At 54.1% G+C, this 18,877-nt stretch overlaps 1 protein-coding gene across 3 annotated transcripts; it reads left to right on the plus strand.

Moving 5' to 3' along the window:
* Positions 1–847: 847 nt before the first annotated feature.
* Positions 848–17,315, plus strand: GIPR (gastric inhibitory polypeptide receptor). Of its 3 annotated transcripts, XM_005589605.5 has the most exons (13): positions 877–1,096; positions 2,111–2,210; positions 2,791–2,898; positions 4,649–4,752; positions 5,882–5,985; positions 6,486–6,630; positions 9,391–9,550; positions 9,765–9,825; positions 10,152–10,221; positions 10,348–10,436; positions 10,546–10,684; positions 15,200–15,241; positions 15,325–17,315. In XM_005589605.5, exons 1-13 carry the CDS (start codon positions 1,025–1,027, stop codon positions 15,529–15,531), a joined length of 1,401 nt encoding a protein of 466 aa, XP_005589662.2. In that variant the 5' UTR covers positions 877–1,024; the 3' UTR covers positions 15,532–17,315. The 3 variants fall into 3 exon arrangements, 2 of the variants coding, with proteins under 2 accessions (XP_073880020.1, XP_005589662.2); XR_012427731.1 differs by lacking the exons at positions 9,765–9,825; positions 15,200–15,241; positions 15,325–17,315 and having other exon boundaries at positions 848–1,096; XM_074023919.1 differs by lacking the exons at positions 9,765–9,825; positions 10,348–10,436; positions 10,546–10,684; positions 15,200–15,241; positions 15,325–17,315 and having other exon boundaries at positions 848–1,096; positions 10,152–10,340.
* The last annotated feature ends 1,562 nt before the right edge of the window (positions 17,316–18,877 follow it).

An 18,877-nucleotide genomic window follows, 5' to 3' on the forward strand; every position in this document is an offset into this window, starting at 1 on the left:
CTCTGGTTAGCTGCTAGATAACTTCTCTTTCCCCCGCTCTGTCTCCCTCCACGTCCCTGCTTCCTCTTTGTCTCCTAGCCCACATTTGTATCTCTTTCTCTGTTTGTTGTTTTCTGGTCTCTGGCTGGGGGTCTCATTCTGTCCCTCCGTCTCTGCGCCTCTCAGTCTTTATATTTCTGTCTCTTGTGTCTGTGACGTCGTTGTCTGTCTTTCTGGGGCTCGACCTGAGATCCTCTCTGCTTCCCTCTTTCTCTACGTGGGGCCGCGGGGGCGCGGGTGAGTGGCTGTTGGGCGTTAGATAGATGGATTTCCAGGCATCTGCACACCTAACCCCGGATCCGTCGCTTCTCTAGTCCCTCAGTATTTGGATGCTGGAAAAGGGTTGTTCCACTTACTCTGGGCTTTATCTACCCCCAGGGGGGGAAGTTTTATAAGGTTGGGTTCCTATCTGTGCTAGAAAACCCTTTGGGCTTGGAGAGTGGGAGCTCGGATGGGCGTTTCAAGTTCTCCACCAGGCTGTGGGAACTCAGATGGGCGTTTCAAGTATCCCACTAGGGGTTAATGAAAACCTTCAAGTTTTTCAGTTCCCCATAGAAAAGGGGGCTAGGCTGACGGTTTCTACTCCTCCTCTCCAAGGCGGTCTCCCGGTTCCCAGGAGTCTGTAGGTCCAGACTCGCGGTGACACTGACACTTCCGCCCAACGTAGCTCTAGGGCAACCGCCCGCTCAGCAAACACCCCCCTTCCACCTTTGCTGCCCCAGCAACAGTCAGGGGCGGCCGGGGAATCACTTAAGGGGCCCCGCCCACCACCGGAGTCCCACCCACTCCTGTACCTCTCCCTCCCCGCAGATCATCACGCCTGGGAGTTGGGGGAGCGGGTGTGCTGCCTCGGAGTCCGCGTGTGTGAATCCTTGAGACGGGGTGACGCTGGGGTTGGAGTCGGAGGGCAGAGGTGCTGACCCTGTCCTGGGACCTTCCGGGCCTGATCGCCCCTACACGAACCAGACCCTTCGCCGCCCTCACGATGACTACCTCTCCGATCCTGCAGTTGCTGTTCCGGCTCTCACTGTGGGGGCTGCTGCTCCGGAGGGCGGAGGTGAGGACGCGAGGAGCCAGAGGAGCTCCAGGCTTGGAGGGAGGTATGGGAACGGTTTTAGGGCTTCCCTCGTCCGGGCGCTGTCGCTCACGCCTGTAATCCCAGCACTTTGGGAAGCCAAGGCGGGTGAATCACCTGAGGTCAGGAGTTCGAGACCAGCCTGGTGTGGTGTTAGCCGGGTGTGGTGGTGGCCGCCTGTAATCCCAGCTACTCGGGAGGCTGAGGCAGGTGAATCACTTGAGCCCGGGAGGCAGAGGTTGCAGTGAACCGAGATCGTGCCACCGCGCTCCAACTTGGGTGACAGAATGAGACCCTGTCTCAGGAAAAAAGAAAAAAGGCTTCCCTTAGCGCAAAGAGAGTTTCAAGACTGCCCCGCTTGCCCAGATTCAAGTTGTTGGGTGGTATTTCGTTTGTTTGTTTTCTTTTTTTGAGACGGAGTTTCAGTCTGTCACCGAGGCTGGGATGCAGTGGCATGATCTGGGCTCACTACAACCTCCGTCTCCCGGGTTCAAGCGATTCTCCCGCCTCAGCCTCTCAAGTAGCTGGGATTACATGGGCACTCCACCACGCCCGGCTAATTTTTGGATTTTTAGTAGAGACGGGGGTTTCACCGTGTTGGCCAGGCTGGTCTCGAACCCCTGGCCTCAAGTGACCCACCCTCCTCGGCCTCCCAAAGTACTGGGATTGCAGGCCTGAGCCACTGTGCCCGGGCCCAGATTCAAGTTTTGATTATTGTTTCCACTCCCTTTTTTTCCCCCAACAAACCCTCCTGATAATTTCCAGCCACCCCCTCCCCAATTTTCTTGAAGGTTTTCAGTCTCCCATAGCAACTCCATTGGGTGGCTTCCAGGCACCCCACCCCAAAACTTGGAACTGGTTTCCAAGCCACCAAAGACTCCCGAGCAAAACGCGACAGCCCCTTGAAGTCTCTCTGGGGCGCTTCTGGCCCACATGGAACTAGCAGCCTGGGAGCGGGAGTCGGTCTGGGGGGTCCTCCCTTCTTTCTTTTCCTAGACAGGCTCTGAGGGGCAGACGGCGGGGGAGCTGTACCAGCGCTGGGAACGGTACCGCAGGGAGTGCCAGGAGACCTTGGCAACCGCGGAACCGCCTTCAGGTGTGACCAGGAGGGCTGGGGACGCTGAGAGGGGTGGGCTTGGAGTGGGCTGGGGTGGGCCTCCGGCAGACGGGCAGCCGCGGAACCGCCTTCAGGTGTGACCAGGAGGGCTGAGGCTGAGAGGGGTGGACTTGGGGTGGGCCTTGGGCTGACGGGCGGAGAAGAAATCTCGGGGCGATGTGGGCTGGAGAGGCCCGGGGGCTGACCTGAGCGTGGTGGGAACTGGCGGCAGGACCACAGTTCCTTCGGAAGGCCTGAGAAGAAGCTCGAAATGGGTGGAGCCTTGGGCGGGGCCAGCACATAAATAAACCTTGAAGGGGGCGGGGTTTGGGATGAAGACTGAAGGGCCCCTCCAGGTGGGACGATCTGGGGAGGGGACTTGTTTGGTGGGAGGAGCCCAGAGTGGGGCAGGGAGGAGGGGCGGAGCTTTGAGGCTGGTGGGAGGAGCTTGTGGCCCAGCCGGGACGGAACGCCCTCCGAGTGGGCGGGGCTAGAGCCGGGCTTGGTGTGGCCGGCGGAGAAGCACTGGCCCACTGCGCAGTAGGTCCACTGGGCACCTGGCCCTCATGCCCTCTCCCAGGCCTCGCCTGTAACGGGTCCTTCGATATGTACGTCTGCTGGAACTATGCTGCACCCAACGCCACTGCCCGTGCCTCCTGCCCCTGGTACCTGCCCTGGCACCACCACGGTGAGGTATTCCCTGGGCCCAGAGCCCTCCCCAGACACAAACAGCTGCTAACCTTTGCCCCCAGACTCCTACATCCGAGTCCTGCAGCTCACCTGCACCCCTCTCCTGCTCTTCTTTGCCCTCTACTCCTTTCTACCAGGCTGGGTTTCTCCTGTCTGTCCAACCCTGACTCTCTCACATAATGCAGCTTCTCTGTCTCCATATCTCTTTCTATTTATTTATTTGGAGACGAAGTCTCCCTCTGTCACCCAGGCTGGAGCGCAGTGGGATGAACTCGGCTCATTGCAACTTCTGCCTCCTGGGTTCAAGCGGTTCTCCAGCCTCAGACTCCCGAGAAGCCGGGATTACAGGCGTGCGCCACCACACCCGGCTATTTTTTTTTTTTTTTTGGATTTTTAGTAGAGACGGGGTTTTACCATGTTGGCCAGGCTGGTCTCGAACTCCTGACCTCAAGTGATCTGCCGGCGTTGGCTTCCCAAAGTTCTGGGATTACAGGCGTCAGCCACCATGCCCGGGCACCACAGCGTTCTTATTTTGTCTCCTTTTCCTGAGTCTGTCAGTCTCTGGGCATCTTAGCCTAACTAGCTATGTCGCCTCAGGCAGTTTATTTAACCTATTTTTTTTCTTTTTTCTTTTTTTTTTTTTTTTTTTTGAGACGGAGTCTCGCTCTGTTGCCCAGGCTGGAGTGCAGTGGTGCGATCTCGGCTCGCTGCAAGCTCCACCTCCCGGGTTCACACCATTCTCCTGCCTCAGCCTCCCAAGTAGCTGGGACTACAGGCGCCCACCACCATGCCCGGATAATTTTTAGTATTTTTTTAGTAGAGACGGGGTTTCACCGTGGTCTCGATCTCCTGACCTCGTGATCTGCCCACCTCAGCCTCCCAAAGTGCTGGGATTACAGGCGTGAGCCACCGTGCCCGGCCCCTACTTTTTTCCTTTTTGAGACAGAGTCTGGGTCTGTCACCCATGTGGTGGCGGCATCATAGTTCACTGCAGCCTCGGAACTCCTGGGTTCAAGCGATCTTTCCGCCTCAGCCTCCCAAATAGCAGGGACTAGAGGCGCATGCTAACACATCCAGCTAATTTTTTTTTTTGGCAGTGACAGAGTCTTGCCATGTTACCCAGGCTGATCTTAAACTCCTGGCCTCAAGGGATCCTCTCACCTCAGTCTCCCAAAGCGCTGGGATTACAGGCCTATTTAACTTTTGTTGTTTTTGTTGTTTTGTTGTTGTTGTTGAGACGGAGTCTGGCTTTGTTGCAAGGCTGGAATGCAGTGGCGTGATCTCGGCTCACTGTAACCTCACCTCCCAGGTTCAACCAATCTCCTGCCTCAGCCTCCCAAGTAGCTGGGACTACAGGCGGGTGCTACTATGCCCAGCTAATTTTTGTATTTTTAGTAGAGACAGGGTTCCACCATGTTGGCCAGGATGGTCTCGATCTCTTGACCTCCTGATCTGCCCATCGCAGACTCCCAAAGTGCTGGGATTACAGGCGTGAGCCACCGTGCCCAGCCTTAACTTTTTGTATCTCAATTTTCCCATATGTAAAACTAGGTTAAGGATATTACCAATTCCATGGGCTTGTATGAATATTAAATTAATACATATAGCATGCCATATAAGGGTTTATCATCATCATCATCATGGTCACCACTTCTGCTCTCTCCCTCTCTGTTATTGTCTCACAGTTTGTCTTTCTGTATTTATCTCTTTCTCTGTGTGCCTTAATTCCCTCTCTTCTTTCCCCACAGTGGCTGCAGGTTTTGTCCTCCGCCAGTGTGGCAGTGATGGCCAATGGGGACTTTGGAGAGACCACACACAATGTGAGAACCCAGAGAAGAATGAGGCCTTTCTGGTAAGAAGAGGTGAGGGCTTCAGGTTAGGAGTCCAGGGAGAGAAGGAAAGGCAGTAGATTCAGGCAGGGCCTGAAATCCCTTGGACTATTCAGAGCTCTGGGTTGTAAGTGAGAGAAACTCAACTCAGACTTGCTTCAAAGAGCGAGACAGAAAGATGTATTGGCTTATGTGATGGAAAACAATAAGATGGCTGGGTGCTGTGGCTCATGCCTGTAATCCCAGCACTTTGGGAGGCCAAGGAGGGTGGATCACTTGAGGTCAGGAGTTTGCGACCAGCCTAGCCAACATGGCAAAACCCCGTGTCTACTAAAAATACAAAAATTAGCCGGGCGTGGTTGTGTGCACCTGTAGTCCCAGCTACTCAGGGGGCTGAGACATGAGAATTGCTGGAACCCAGGAGGCAGAGGTTGCAGTGAGCCAAGATCGTGCCACTGTACTCCAACCTGGGTGACAGAGTGAGACTCCATCTCAAAAAAATAAATAACTAAATAAAAGAATGCTCTAGTTGGGCTGAGCTCAGTGGCTCATGCCTGTAATTCCAACACTTTGAGAAGATGATTGCTTGAGCGCAGGATTTTGAGACCAGCCTGGGTTACATGGTGAAACTCCATCTCTACAAAAAATACAAAACTTTGGCCAGGAGCAGTGGCTCATGCCTGTAATCCCAGCACTTTGGGAGGCCGAGGTGGGCGGATCACGAGATCAAGAGATTGAGACCATTCTGGCCAATATGGTGAAACCCCGTCTCTATTAAAAATACAAAAATTAGCTGGGCATGTTGGTGCGCACCTGTAGTCCCAGCTACTCTGGAGTCTGGGGCGGGAGGATCGCTTGAGCCCTGGAGGGCGAGGCTGCAAGGAACCATGATCCTGCCAGAGTACTCCAGGGCAACAAAGCAAGACTATATCTCAAAAAAAAAAAAAAAAAAAAATTATCTGGTTGGCTGGTCACATGCCTCGTGCCCTGGAGCTGAAGGGTGGAGTCGGCCCTTCTCAAAAAAGGGTAAGCTGTTCCCCAAGAGAACATAGGGTATTTGGGCAGAAACAAAGAGCAGAGGTCCTTCCAGTCTCTCTCTGGGCCTGGGGCTTCGAGCCAAGCCTTGTTCCCTTCCCCTTCTCGCCCCCCCAGGACCAAAGGCTCATCTTGGAGCGGCTGCAGGTCATGTACACCGTCGGCTACTCCCTGTCTCTCGCCACACTGCTGCTAGCCCTGCTCATCTTGAGCTTGTTCAGGTGGGACTTGAACCCTGAGTGGTGGCGGCAGAGATGTGAGCTCGGCTTCAGTTTGTCCAGTAAGATGGGGTGGTCTGGTTCCACCAGCTCCAACCATCCACTGGTGGTTCTATGGGGAGCAGTGGGGGTGGTTAAAGGAGCTCTCTTTGGTGGCTGATGCCTGTAATCCCAGCTCTTTGGGAGGCCAAGGCACGAGGATCGCTTGAGTCCAGGAGTTTGAAATCTGGCTGGGCAACATAGTGAAACCTTGTCTCTGCGAAAAATAAAAAATTAGCTAGGCATGCTGGTGGTGCACCTGTGGTCCCAGCTATAGTGGGGCGCTGAGACAGGAGGATTGCTTGAGCTCGGGAGGTTGAGGCTGCAGTGAGCCCTGATTGTGCCACTGCATTCTAGCCTGGGTGACAGAGTGAGACCCTGTTTAAAAAAAAAAAAAAAATAGAGCTCTGTGTGGCTGAGGGCAGCTCTCCAGGGGCCCCCAAACTGCCTTCCAAATTCCCTAGGCGACTACATTGCACTAGAAACTATATCCACATCAACCTGTTCACGTCTTTCACACTGCGAGCGGCGGCGATTCTCAGCCGGGACCGTCTACTGCCTCGACCTGGCCCCTACCTTGGGGACCAGGCCCTTGTGCTGTGGAACCAGGTGGGCATCCTCCTTCCATTCCTCCAAATGGGAATCTTGCTTCTCTGGTGGGACCAGGAAGTTCTCAGTGCATTTCCTATCTCCTACACTCTCACAGTTTATCTGAGCTGGGAGGGTCCCTCTCCAAATGTGTCTTGGGGTGGGGGATCAAGACACATTTGGAGAGGGAACCTCCCAACTCGGCCTCATTGAACTCTCCCAGCCTATCACTCCCATATTGGAATTTTCCATTCCTCTCCCTCATTATCTCACCCATCATTGAACTTTTTCACCAATGAGAGAATCCACCTGCTGGAGGTGAGGCATGGCAGGATACAAGAAAGTAACTGGGGACTGGGATGTGGTAAGTGCCAGTTTGTTACTAGGAGAAAGGGTGGGAGAGGCTAGAGGCTGGGAGTAGACGTGGTGAGAACTATCTAGTCAAAAGTTGGACCATACCAATTGTTAAGAAGCCATAGTGGACGGGCGCGGTGGCTCACGCCTGTAATCCCAGCACTTTGGGAGCCGAGGCAGGTGGATCACCTGAGGTCGGGAGTTCAAGACCAACCTGACCAACATGGAGAAACCCTGTCTCTACTAAAAATACAAAATTAGCCAAGGTGGTGGCACATGCCTGTAATCACAGCTACTTGGAAGGCTGAGGCAACAGAATCGCTTGAACCTGGGATGCAGAGGTTGCGGTGAGCCGAGATCGCGCCATTGCACTCCAGCCTGGGCAAAAAGAGCGAAACTCTGTCTCAAAAAAAAAAAAAAAAAAAAAAAAAAAAAAAAAAAAAGCCATAGCACACACCCAGGCACAGTGGCTCACGTCTGTAATCCCAGCACTTTGGGAGGCCGAGGCGGGCAGATCACGAGGTCCGGAGTTCAAGATCAGCCTGGTCAATATGGTGAAACCCCATCTCTACTAAAAATACAAAGATTAGCCGGGCGTGGTGGTGCACACCTGTAGTCTCAGCTACTCAGGAGGCTGAGGCAGACGAATCACTTGAACCTGGGAGCGGGTAGATTACAGTGAGCTGAGATTGCGCCACTGCACTCCAGCCTGGGTGACAGAGCCAGAGTCTGTCACAAAAAAAAATTTTTTTAAAAGCCATAGCAGCCGGGCGCGGTGGCTCAAGCCTGTAATCCCAGCACTTTGGGAGGCCGAGACAGGTGGATCACGAGGTCAGGAGATCGAGACCATCCTGGCTAACACGGTGAAACCCCGTCTCTACTAAAAAATACAAAAAACTAGCTGGGCGAGGTGGCGGGCGCCTGTAGTCCCAGCTACTCAGGAGGCTGAGGCAGGAGCATGGCGTAAACCTGGGAGGCGGAGCTTGCAGTGAGCTGAGATCCGGCCACTGCACTCCAGCCTGGGCGACAGAGCGAGACTCCGTCTCAAAAAAAAAAAAAAAAAAAAAAAAAGCTATAGCATGGCCCAGAAGTGGCTCATGCCTGTAATCCCAGCACTTTGGGAGGCTGAGGTAGGCGGATCGCTTTCTGCCCAGGAGTTCCAGACCAGCCTGGGTAACATAGCAAAACCCCATCTCTACAAAAACGTACAAAAATTAGCCGAACATGGTGGCCCGTGCCTGTACTCCCAGCTACTTGGGAGGCTGAGATGGTAGGATCACTTGAGTCCAGGAGGTTGAGGCTGCAGTGAGTTGTGCTGCTGTGACAGCGCCAGTGCAATCCAGTGAAAGACTGAGACCCTGTCTCAAAAAAAAAAAAAAAAAAAAATGAGGGTTTGGACACGGTGGCTCATGCCTGTAATTCCAGCACTTTGGGAGGACGAGGCAGGCAGGTCACGAGGTCAGGAGTTTGAGACCAACCTGACCAACATAGTGAAACCCCATCTCTGCTAAAAATACAGAGTGTATTTGTATTTTTGGGTGTGGGGTGCTTGCCTGTAGTCCCAGCTACTCGGGAGGCTGAGGCAGGAGAATCACTTGAACCCGGGAGGCAGAGATTGCAGTGAGCTGAGATTGTGCCATTGCACTCCAGCCTGGGTAACAGAGCAAGGCTCCATCTTAAAAAAAAAAAAAAAAAAAAAAAAAAGAGGAAGCCATAGGGCAGGAGAGTCCATAATGTGGGTACTGGCAGGAGAGTTCAGTTCTTAGAAGGAGCTGGGGTGACCAGTGACAGAGGTCACATTTTGGGGATCTAGGGGGAACTGATGGCAATGATGGAAGATACCCATTTTTTTTGTTTTTTTGTTTTGTTTTTCTGAGACGGAGTCTCAAAAAAGAAGCGGATTCTTTTTTTTTTTTTTTTTTTTTTTTTGAGACGGAGTCTCCTTCTGTCGCCCAGGCTGGAGCGCAGTGGCGCAATCTCGGCTCACCGCAACCTCCGCCTCCTGGGTTCAAGCCATTCTACTGCTTCAGCTTCCCAAGTAGCTGGAATTACAGGCGCCCGCCACCACGCCCGGCTAATTTTTGTATTTTTAGTAAAGACGGGGTTTCACCACGTTGGCCAGGCTGGTCTCCAACTCCTGACTTCAGGTGATCCGCCCACCTCGGCCTCCTAAAGTGCTGGGATTATAAGGCGTGAGCCACCGTGCCCAACCAGATACCAATTGTTAAGGGGTTCAGAGTGGGAGAGTCCATATAGGGAAAGGGAATAGAGTGAGAGAAACCAATCACTGATACCATTCACTGGGGACACAGAGTGGAAGCACCTTTGATGGCAAGAGATGGGGTGGAAGGGCGATCAAGGTTGGGGGAGGTTCGGAGACACCCAGGCAGCGCTGACTACCTCTCTACCGGTCTGGCCACTCCCTAGGCCCTCGCTGCCTGCCGCACGGCCCAGATCGTGACCCAGTACTGCGTGGGTGCCAACTACACGTGGCTGCTGGTGGAGGGCGTCTACTTGCACAGTCTCCTGGTGATCGTGGGAGGCTCCGAGGAGGGCCACTTCCGCTACTACCTGCTCCTCGGCTGGGGTGAGCCCCGATCCCGTCCCCCGCCCAACCCAGCGCGCCTCTCCTCGGCTCCCCCAACTGCCCTGCTGGTTGGCCTCTGGGGGTCTCCTCCCGTCTCTAGGCTTCTGCCTCCCCCACCCCGACAGAGGAATTCCGCGGGTCTTGGGCCTGGCGGGGCCCGTGAGCGCGCTGACAGCTGCGGCGGGGTGGGGGGGCGGGGTCGGGGTCTGCACAGGGGCCCCCGCGCTTTTCGTCATTCCCTGGGTGATCGTCAGGTACCTGTACGAGAACACGCAGTGAGTTGCAGGGTCTGGGGCGGGGCGTGGGAGGTGGGCGGGGCTTTGAGGGACGTGGGCGGGTTGTGATGGAAACGTGGGCAGGGTCGGAAGGCTATTCGGTGCTGGGGGTATGTGGGCGGGATCCAAAGGAATGGGGAGCTAGGAAAGGTTGTGTTCGAGGGCAACCGGCAAGGGGAGGGAGTGGGGCCTAGATCGTAACGGGCGGGACCTTAGAGAATGTGTGTGGTCTCAAGTGCGGTGGGCGGGGCCTAGCGAGCAAATGAACGTGGTGATCGGTGAGTCTAGAGTTTTTCTATCTCTTAGCTCTACTCCGCCTTCCTCAGGTGCTGGGAGCGCAACGAAGTCAAGGCCATTTGGTGGATTATACGGACCCCCATCCTCATGACCATCTTGGTAGGATCGGTCCCGCCTCCACCAGGCCGTCCTCAGGGATTTACCATTCTGGGAAGTGGGGTGCCACCTCCTCCTCCCCCTCCAGAATGGGATCGCGGCTGGCTCAGACCTTATCTCTCCCCACAGATTAATTTCCTCATTTTTATCCGCATTCTTGGCATTCTCCTGTCCAAGCTGAGGACACGGCAAATGCGCTGCCGGGATTACCGGCTGAGGTGAGGGCATGCGGTGGGGACCGAGGGGAAGGGGCCGGGTGCGAGATGGGGAACCAGGGCTGAGATGGGGAACCAGGGCTGCGGGATCACTGCTGCCCTCTCTCCCCAGGCTGGCTCGCTCCACGCTGACGCTGGTGCCCCTGCTGGGTGTCCACGAGGTGGTGTTTGCTCCCGTGACCGAGGAACAGGCCCGGGGCGCCCTGCGCTTCGCCAAGCTCGGCTTTGAGATCTTCCTCAGCTCTTTCCAGGTGCATAGGCAGGGTGCAGGAGCTCCATCCTTCCACCCAGGGCCTCCTCCCCAGAGGGGCACGAGAGCTGCAGTCGTTCTCTGGTGCAGCCACTGAATGGGGTGTGAAGATGAGATTTACTTCGTTCATTCATTCATTCATTCTTTTTTTTTTTTTTTTTTTTTTTTGAGACGGAGTCTCGCTCTGTCGCCCAGGCTGGAGTGCAGTGGCGCGATCCCGGTTCACTGCAGCCTCTGACTCCCGGGTTCAAGCGATTCTCTTCCTCAGCCTCCAGAGTAGATGGGATTACAGGAATGTGCCACCACAGCTGGCTAATTTTGTATTTTTAGTAGAGACGGGGTTTCACCATGTTGGCCAGGCTAGTCTCCAACTCCTAACCTCACTCAGGTAATCCACCCGCCTCGGCCTCCAGAAGTGCTGGGATTATAGGCATGAGCCGTGTCGCCCAGCCCGTTCATTCATTCAATACAAAATACTAAGATAGGACTTTCCTGGGCTGCGGGGAGCAACAGGGACCGGGACAGGAGATTGGCAGCCCCAGCAGTGCTGCCTGCTAGTGAAGAGTGAGGGCTTTGAGGCTGGACACAGCTGGGGCCAAATTCAGGTTCTGTCACTTTCTAGCTGTTTGCCAGCTGTGTGACCTTCACCTCAGGGTTGAGAGTAGGGAGAGGTAAGTGAAGTGCCAACGTGCAGAATCTAAGGAAAGATTCATTCCAAAATTGAAAGCCCACCCTACACTTGCTTGTTTTACCTGAGTCCCCAACCTGCTTCACCTCATTCAGCCTCAGTTTTCTCATCTCCAAAGTGGGGACAATACCAGCCTCACTGGACAAGACTGTTCATTCATTAAATTCAGCAAAAAATTACTGAGCATGTATATATACTCAGCACTTCTCCAGGCTTATCACAGGGATATAGCCAAGAACCAAATGGTCCCTATCCTCCAGTGGGAAAGACACACTGAACACACTATAGAAGTAAGGCATACAGCTGGGTGTGGTGGCTCACACCTGTAATCCCAGCTTTTTGGGAGGCCAAGGCAGGCGGATCACCTGAGGTTGGGAGTTCCAGACCAGCCTGACCAATATGGTGAAACCCCGTCTCTACTAAAAAATACAAAAATTAGCCAGGTGTGGTGGCAGCTGCCTGTAATCCCAGCTATTCAGGAGGCTGAGGTGGGAGAATCGCCTGAACCCAGAGGGTGGAGGTTGCAGAGCACCAAGATTGTGCCACTGCACTTCTACCTGGCCACAGAGGGAGACCATGTCTCAACAAACAAACTAACAAAAAAGAAGTAAAGCATATAGAATGTCAGATGGTGAGATGTGCCTAGAGGGAGAATGAAGCAAGAAAAGAGATGACGAGTGTCCACTGAGGGATGGGGTTACTGTTTTATTTATTTTTATTTTTTTAGAGATGAGGTCTCCCTCTGTTGCCCAGGCTGGAGTGCACGGGTGTGATCCTAGCTCACTGCAGCCTTGGACTCCTGGGCCGAAGTAATCCTCCTGCCTCAGCAATCCTCCTGCCTCAGCCTCCTAAGTAGCTGGGAGCTCAGGAGCAAGCCATCACACCTGACTAATTTTTTTTTTTTTTGAGATAGAGTTTCACTCTTGTTGCCCAGGCTGGAGTGCAATGGCACGATCTCGGCTCACTGCAACCTTCGCCTCGCAGATTCAAGCGATTCTCTTGCCTTAGCCTCCCAAGTAGCTGGGATTACAGGGGTGTGCCACCATGCCCAGCTAATTTTTTTTTTTTTTCTTTGAGACAGAGTTTCGCTCTGTCGCCCAGGCTGGAGTGCAGTGGTGCAATCTCGGCTAACTGCAAGCTCCACCTCCTGGGTTCAACCAGTTCTCTGCCTCAGCCTCCTGAGTAGCTGGGATTACAGGCACCTGCCACGACTCTCGGCTAATTTTTGTATTTTTAGTAGAGATGGGATTTCACCATCTTGGCCAGGCTGATCTTGAACTCCTGACCTCATGATCCACCCTCCTCAGCCTCCTGAAGTGCTAGAATTACAGGTGTTAGCCACCTCGCCCAGCAAACTTTGTATTTTTGGTAGAGATGGGGTTTCTCCATGTTGGTCAGGCTGGTCTCAAACTCCCGACTTCAGGTGATCCATTTGCCTCAGCCTCCCAAAGTGCTGGGATTGTGCATGAGCCACTGCACCCAGCTGTTTTCTTTTTTGATATATAGTCTCACTCTGTCACCCAGGTTGGAGTGCAGTGGTGTGATCTCAGATCACTGCAACCTCTGCCTCCTGGGTTCACGCAATTCAGCCTCCTGAGTAGCTGGGATTAGGCGTGCACCACCACACTCGGATAACCTTTGTATTTTTAGTAGAGTTGGGGTTTTACCGTATTGCCCTGGCTGGTCTCAAACTCCTGCCCTCAATTGACCTCCCGCCTCGGTCTCCCAAAATGCTGGAATTACAGGCATCAGCCACCACGCCTGGCCAAATTTTTGTATTTTTTGTACAGATGGGGTCTTGCTATATTCCTCTGGCTTGTCTTGAGCTCCTGGGCTCAAGTGATCCTCCCACTTCGGCTTCCCAAAATGCTGGGATTACAGGTGTGAGCCACCATGCCTGGCCAGGTTGCTGTTTTAGGTGGGGTCAAGGGAAAGCATTTCTGAGCAGACACTGGAACAGAGACCTGAAGAACGTGAGGGGACAAGCCAGGTAAGTATTTGGGGGAAATGTTTCAGGCAGGGAAATACCAAGGACAAGATCCCTGAGGCAGGAGAGTAGCTGGCGACAGGGAGGAAGACCAGGGTGCCTGAAGCATGGGAGCCAGTAGAGAGGCTGTGAGGAGATGAGGACAGAGAGGTGAGGGGCCTCGGGGGGCCAGATGAGGACTTCGACTTTTCCTCTGCTTGAAGCAGGGGCCATGGGAGGGCTCTCAGCAGAAGGATTTGGTCTGGGTGAGATTTTTTTTTTTTTTTTGAGACGGAGTCTCGCTCTGCCGCCCAGGCTGGAGTGCAGTGGCCGGATCTCAGCTCACTGCAAGCTCCGCCTCCCGGGTTTACGCCATTCTCCTGCCTCAGCCTCCCGAGTAGCTGGGACTGCAGGTGCCCGCCACCTCGCCCGGCTAGTTTTTTGTATTTTTTAGTAGAGACGGGGTTTCACCGTGTTAGCCAGGATGGTCTCGATCTCCTGACCTCGTGATCCGCCCGTCTCGGCCTCCCAAAGTGCTGGGATTACAGGCTTGAGCCACCGCACCTGGCCTTTTTTTTTTTGAGACTGGAGTCTCGCTCTGTCACCCAGGCTGGAGTGCAGTGGCGCGATCTCGGCTCACTGCAACCTCCGCCTCCCAGGTTCAAGCAATTCTCCTGCCTCAGCCTCGTGAGTAGCTGGGATTACAGGTGCCCATCACCATGCCTGGCTAATTTTTTAAAATTTTTAATTTATTTTTTATTTTTTTATTTTTTTTTGAGACTGGAGTCTCGCGCTGTCACCCAGGCTGGAGTGCAGTGGCCAGATCTCAGCTCACTGCAAGCTCCGCCTCCCGGGTTCACGCCATTCTCCTGCCTCAGCCTCCCGAGTAGCTGGGACTACAGGCGCCCGCCACCTCGCCCGGCTAGTTTTTTGTATTTTTTAGTAGAGACGGGGTTTCACCATGTTAACCAGGATGGTCTCGATCTCCCGACCTCGTGATCCGCCCGTCTCGGCCTCCCAAAGTGCTGGGATTACAGGTGTGAGCCACCATGCCTGGCCTAGACTCTGCACTCCAGCCTGGGCAACAGAGCAAGACTCTGTCTCCCTGTCTCCAAAAAAAAAAAAAGAAAAACAAAAACAAAAACAGCAACACAATCTCACAACAATAAATTCTCACAACTACCACTATATTACTGCTCCATTTTCCAGATGAAGAAACTGAGCAGTTAAGCAGCTTGCTCAAATGGGAAATAAAGTGGAGAGGTGGTTTTTGAGTCCAGGGAGCCCACCTCCAGGGTCCGCAGTTCTTAACCCCCAGCCAGCAGTGCTCAGCTAACCTTCTGGGGCATACAGTGGGATTGGTGTGGGGGAAGCCAGGAACCAGTGAAAAGATGACCCTAATAGTTTAGGACAAAGGTGGTGGTAGCTGAGGTGTTTCAGGGCCTGGCAAGGGCTCGAGTTTATTAAGAGAACAGTTACATAGGCTGGGCGTGGTGGCTCATGCCTGTAATCCTAGCACTTTGTAATCCCAGCTGAGGCGGGTGGATCACCGGAGGTCAGGAGTTGGAGACTAGCCTGGACAACAGGGTGAAACCCCGTCTCTACCAAAAATACAAAAATTAGCCGGGCTTGGTGGAGGGTGCCTGTAATCCCAGCTACTCAGGAGGCTGAAGCAGGAGAATCGCTTGAATCCGGAAGGTGGAGGTTGCAGTTTGCCGAGATCGCGCCACTGCACTCCAGCCTGGGCAACAAGAGCGGGATTCCGACTCTTTAAAAAAAATAAAATAAACGGGGAGGGGGGCGCGGAGGCGGTTACAGTCCTGCCCCCACCAGCGATGTAACCCCCGCGCCTCCTCTGGCAGGGCTTGCTGGTCAGCGTCCTCTACTGCTTCATCAACAAGGAGGTAGGAAGAGCCCCGGCCGCCGCCCCCGCCCTCTGGCGGCAGCGCCGGGTACGGCGCAGCCTCTGAGCGCCATCGTGTCGCAGGTGCAGTCGGAGATCCGCCGTGGCTGGCACCACTGCCGCCTGCGCCGCAGCCTGGGCGAGGAGCAGCGCCAGCTCCCGGAGCGCGCCTTCCGGGCCCTGCCCTCCGGCTCCGGCCCCGGCGAGGTCCCCACCGGCCGCGGCTTGTCTTCGGGGACCCTCCCAGGGCCTGGGAATGAGGCCAGACGGGTGTTGGAAAGTTACTGCTAGGGGGCGGGATCCCTGTGTCTGTTCAGTTAGCATGGATTTATTGAGTGCCTACTGCGTGCCAGGCCCAGTATGGAGGACGCTGGGGAAATGGTGAAGGAAACAGAAAAGAGGTCCCTCCTGGAGATGACAACTGAGTGGGGAAGACAGACCGTGAACACAAAACATCAAGTTCCACACACGCTATGGAATGGTTATGAAGGGAAGTGAGAAGGGTGCCTAGGGTGGTCTGGGAGGTGTCTCCAAGGAGGTGACATTTAAGCCATCCCCGAAAGAGGTGAAGGAGATCACTTTGGGGAGAGCTGGAGAACAGGATTCTAGGCGGAAGCGATAGCATAGGCAAAGGCCCTTGGGCAGGAAGGCGCTCAGCCTTGGCTGGAGTAGAATTAAGTCAGAGCCAACAGGTGGGGAGAGAGAGAGAAGTGGGCAGGGGCACACAAGTTGGGATTTCATTTCAGGTGCTTTGGAGATTCTTAGGAGTGTCTCTTGGGGGTAATATTTTATTTTTTTAAAAATGATACAGGATCTCACTGTTACCCAGGTTGGTCTTGAACTCCTGGGCTCAAGTAATCCTCCCACCACGGGTCTCCCAAAGTGCTGGGATTACAGGCATGAGCCACCACGCCCGGCCTTTTTTTTTTTTTTTTTTTGAAAAGGAGTCTCACTCTGTCGCCCAGGCTGGAGTGCAGTGGTGCAATTTTGGCTCACTGCAGCCTCTATCTCCCGAGTTCAAGCCTCCTGAGTATCTGGGATTACAGGCATCTGCCACCATGCCCAGCTAATTTTTGTATTTTCAGTAGAAATGGGGTTTCCCCACGTTGGCCAGGCTGGTCTCGAACTCCCGACCTCAAGTGATCCACCCATCTCTGCCTCCCAAAGTGCTGGGATTACAGGCATGAGCCACTACGTCTGGCCCAAGTGGGCTAATGTTTTAAACAGATCCTTCTTGTCTGCCCTGTAGGAGGACAAATTGACAGGGGCAGGGGTGGAAGCTGGAGCCCAGAAAGGAGGGGATTGCAGGTGGGAAGCGACGGTGGCCGGACCAGGATGGAGGCCACTGAGGGGTATGAAGCAGTCAGATTTGAAGCTATTTCAGAGGTGGAAGTGAGAGAATTTCATGAAGGATCACAGGAGGACACAGCAGCAGAGAGGACTCCTTGGTTTTGGATGGAGGAGAGACGAAGGATAGGGAGATTGGGTTCGCGGAGGGTGAGAACCAGGCGTGCTCTCTGGAAATGTTAGGCTGGCAGTGTTTGTAGGACACCACAGGACAGGACACTGAGTGTAAGGGTCTGGCGCTCTCAGGAGAGGGGCGAGCTGGAGATAGTAATGTGAGAGGCACTGAGTCCTGAGAGGGTGATTTGGTGTGGACTGGAGCACAGGTGAGGCAAGGCAGGCCTCGCGGCTGAAACCTTATATCCAGAGCCGTCAGGGCCGCTGCTGGCTGCGGAGTGAGGACGCATATCCCCACTGTCCTGAGATGGGCGGCCTCTGGGACCTGGGAGAATGAGGGGGCATGCTGACAGTCTCATTATAGCTGGACCACCTGTACATACACCCACAAGACCCTCACCCCTAAATTCTCCCCCTACACATATGCACTTAGTTACTGTGTGGGTGTTGTCGAGCATTTTCCCTGGGGTCCGTGGCTCCCTGGACCGATGTGCCCCAAAGCTGAACTCAGCCTTTTCAAGCTTGTGGCCCTGCTGCCTGCTTCCCCTTTCCCCCACCTTATGGGTTCTCATGGGGTGGGGGCCTCAGGGCAGGCCCGTGTAAATAAAGTATAAGAAACAATTGCTTTTTGTCTTTCTTGGGTAGAAGCATCTTCTTGGCAGCATCAAAAAGGGAAATGACTGAGGTAGGCTGCCTGGTGGGGTGCGGGCCCATGGTGGCTTTGCTCAAATTTATCCATGCTGCTACGAAAACGGGACACCTGCTGCCACTGTCCCTCCTTCCTGAGAGAGTCCCCAGGTGGCCATGTCACATGTGATCTCTGCGACATATACAAACGGATGGTACCTGCATCCTTGGGTTGCCTGACATGCCCATGAGTGACACTTAGGACCCTGCCTGGTGCTGGTGTGTGGGCAACGCTGGGCCAATTTGCCCAGGGCTATTCCTGCCACCTCTGCTTTTATTTCACCCTCTAAAGGCGGACGCAATGGAAAGCATGTGGGCAGGAGTTGAGGAAGGAAATTCAGACAAGCTGAGCAGAACAGCCAGGACTGGAATCTTGGGTGCCAACCCGCAAGGTAGAGAAACTGATTTCCATTTCCCAGTAAGTACAGGTCAACACCCAAGAAGGCAGGCAGGAACAGAACCCGGACTGTGACTCCAGGGCTGTGTTACTTTCTGCATCAGAACCAAACCCTGGGTGACTTCCTGTGGCATGCCCATTGTCCCAACTTTACAGATTAGGACACTGCAGCTCCATCTTGCTACCCAAGAGTTCAAACTTTTTCCGGAGGACCTGACTCCCCGGGTTTGGAAATAGTACCACTGTTTCCTAACTGGGTGACCCTGAGCAAGTCGCTTACCCTCTCTTGGCCTCAACTATCTCATCTATAAAATGATGACGGGCGTGGTGGCTCATGCCTGTAATCCCAGCACTTTGGGAGGCTGAGGTGGGCAGATCACAAGGTCAGGAGATCGAGACCATCCTGGTTAACACAGTGAAACTCCATCTCCACTAAAAATACAAAAAATTAGCCAGGCGTGGTGGTGGGCACCTGTAGTCCCAGCTACTCGGGAGGCTGAGGCAGGAGAATGGCATGAACCCAGGAGGCAGAGCTTGCAGTGAGCCGAGACTGCCCCACTGCACTCCAGCCTGGGCGACGGAGCGAGACTCCATCTCAAAAAAAAAAAAGGAGAGCTCCAGTATCTACCCCACAGATGGCTGTTTCCAATTAGATGTAGTAAATGCACACCTTTATAACCCCATAACCCACTGCTTTCTATATATCAGGCCTCTCTCTGCTGCAGGGTCCCAGCTCTGCCACAATGCTCACAGTGTATCTCAGGCCGTGCCTTTCTTTTCTTTTGTTTTTCTTTTCTTTTGAGATGGAGTCTAACTCTGTTGCCAGGCTGGAGTGCATCCATCAGGCTGGCATGCAGTTTCACCATGTTGGCCAGGATGGTCTTGATCTCTTGACCTTGTGATCCGCCTGTCTTGGCCTCCCAAAGTGCTGGGATTACAGGGTGTGAGGCACCGCGCCTGGCCCCAGGCTGTGCCTTTCACAGCTCAGAGTGGGCCACACACCTCACTGAGTGCGCACTGACCTCAGGGCTGCAAACTCTTGCACCTTTCAGGTGTTTGCCTATATCCAGAAGACACAGACATAGGCAGAGA

Source organism: Macaca fascicularis, chromosome 19 (genome assembly GCF_037993035.2).
Source record: "Macaca fascicularis isolate 582-1 chromosome 19, T2T-MFA8v1.1".
Lineage (NCBI taxonomy): Eukaryota > Metazoa > Chordata > Mammalia > Primates > Cercopithecidae > Macaca > Macaca fascicularis.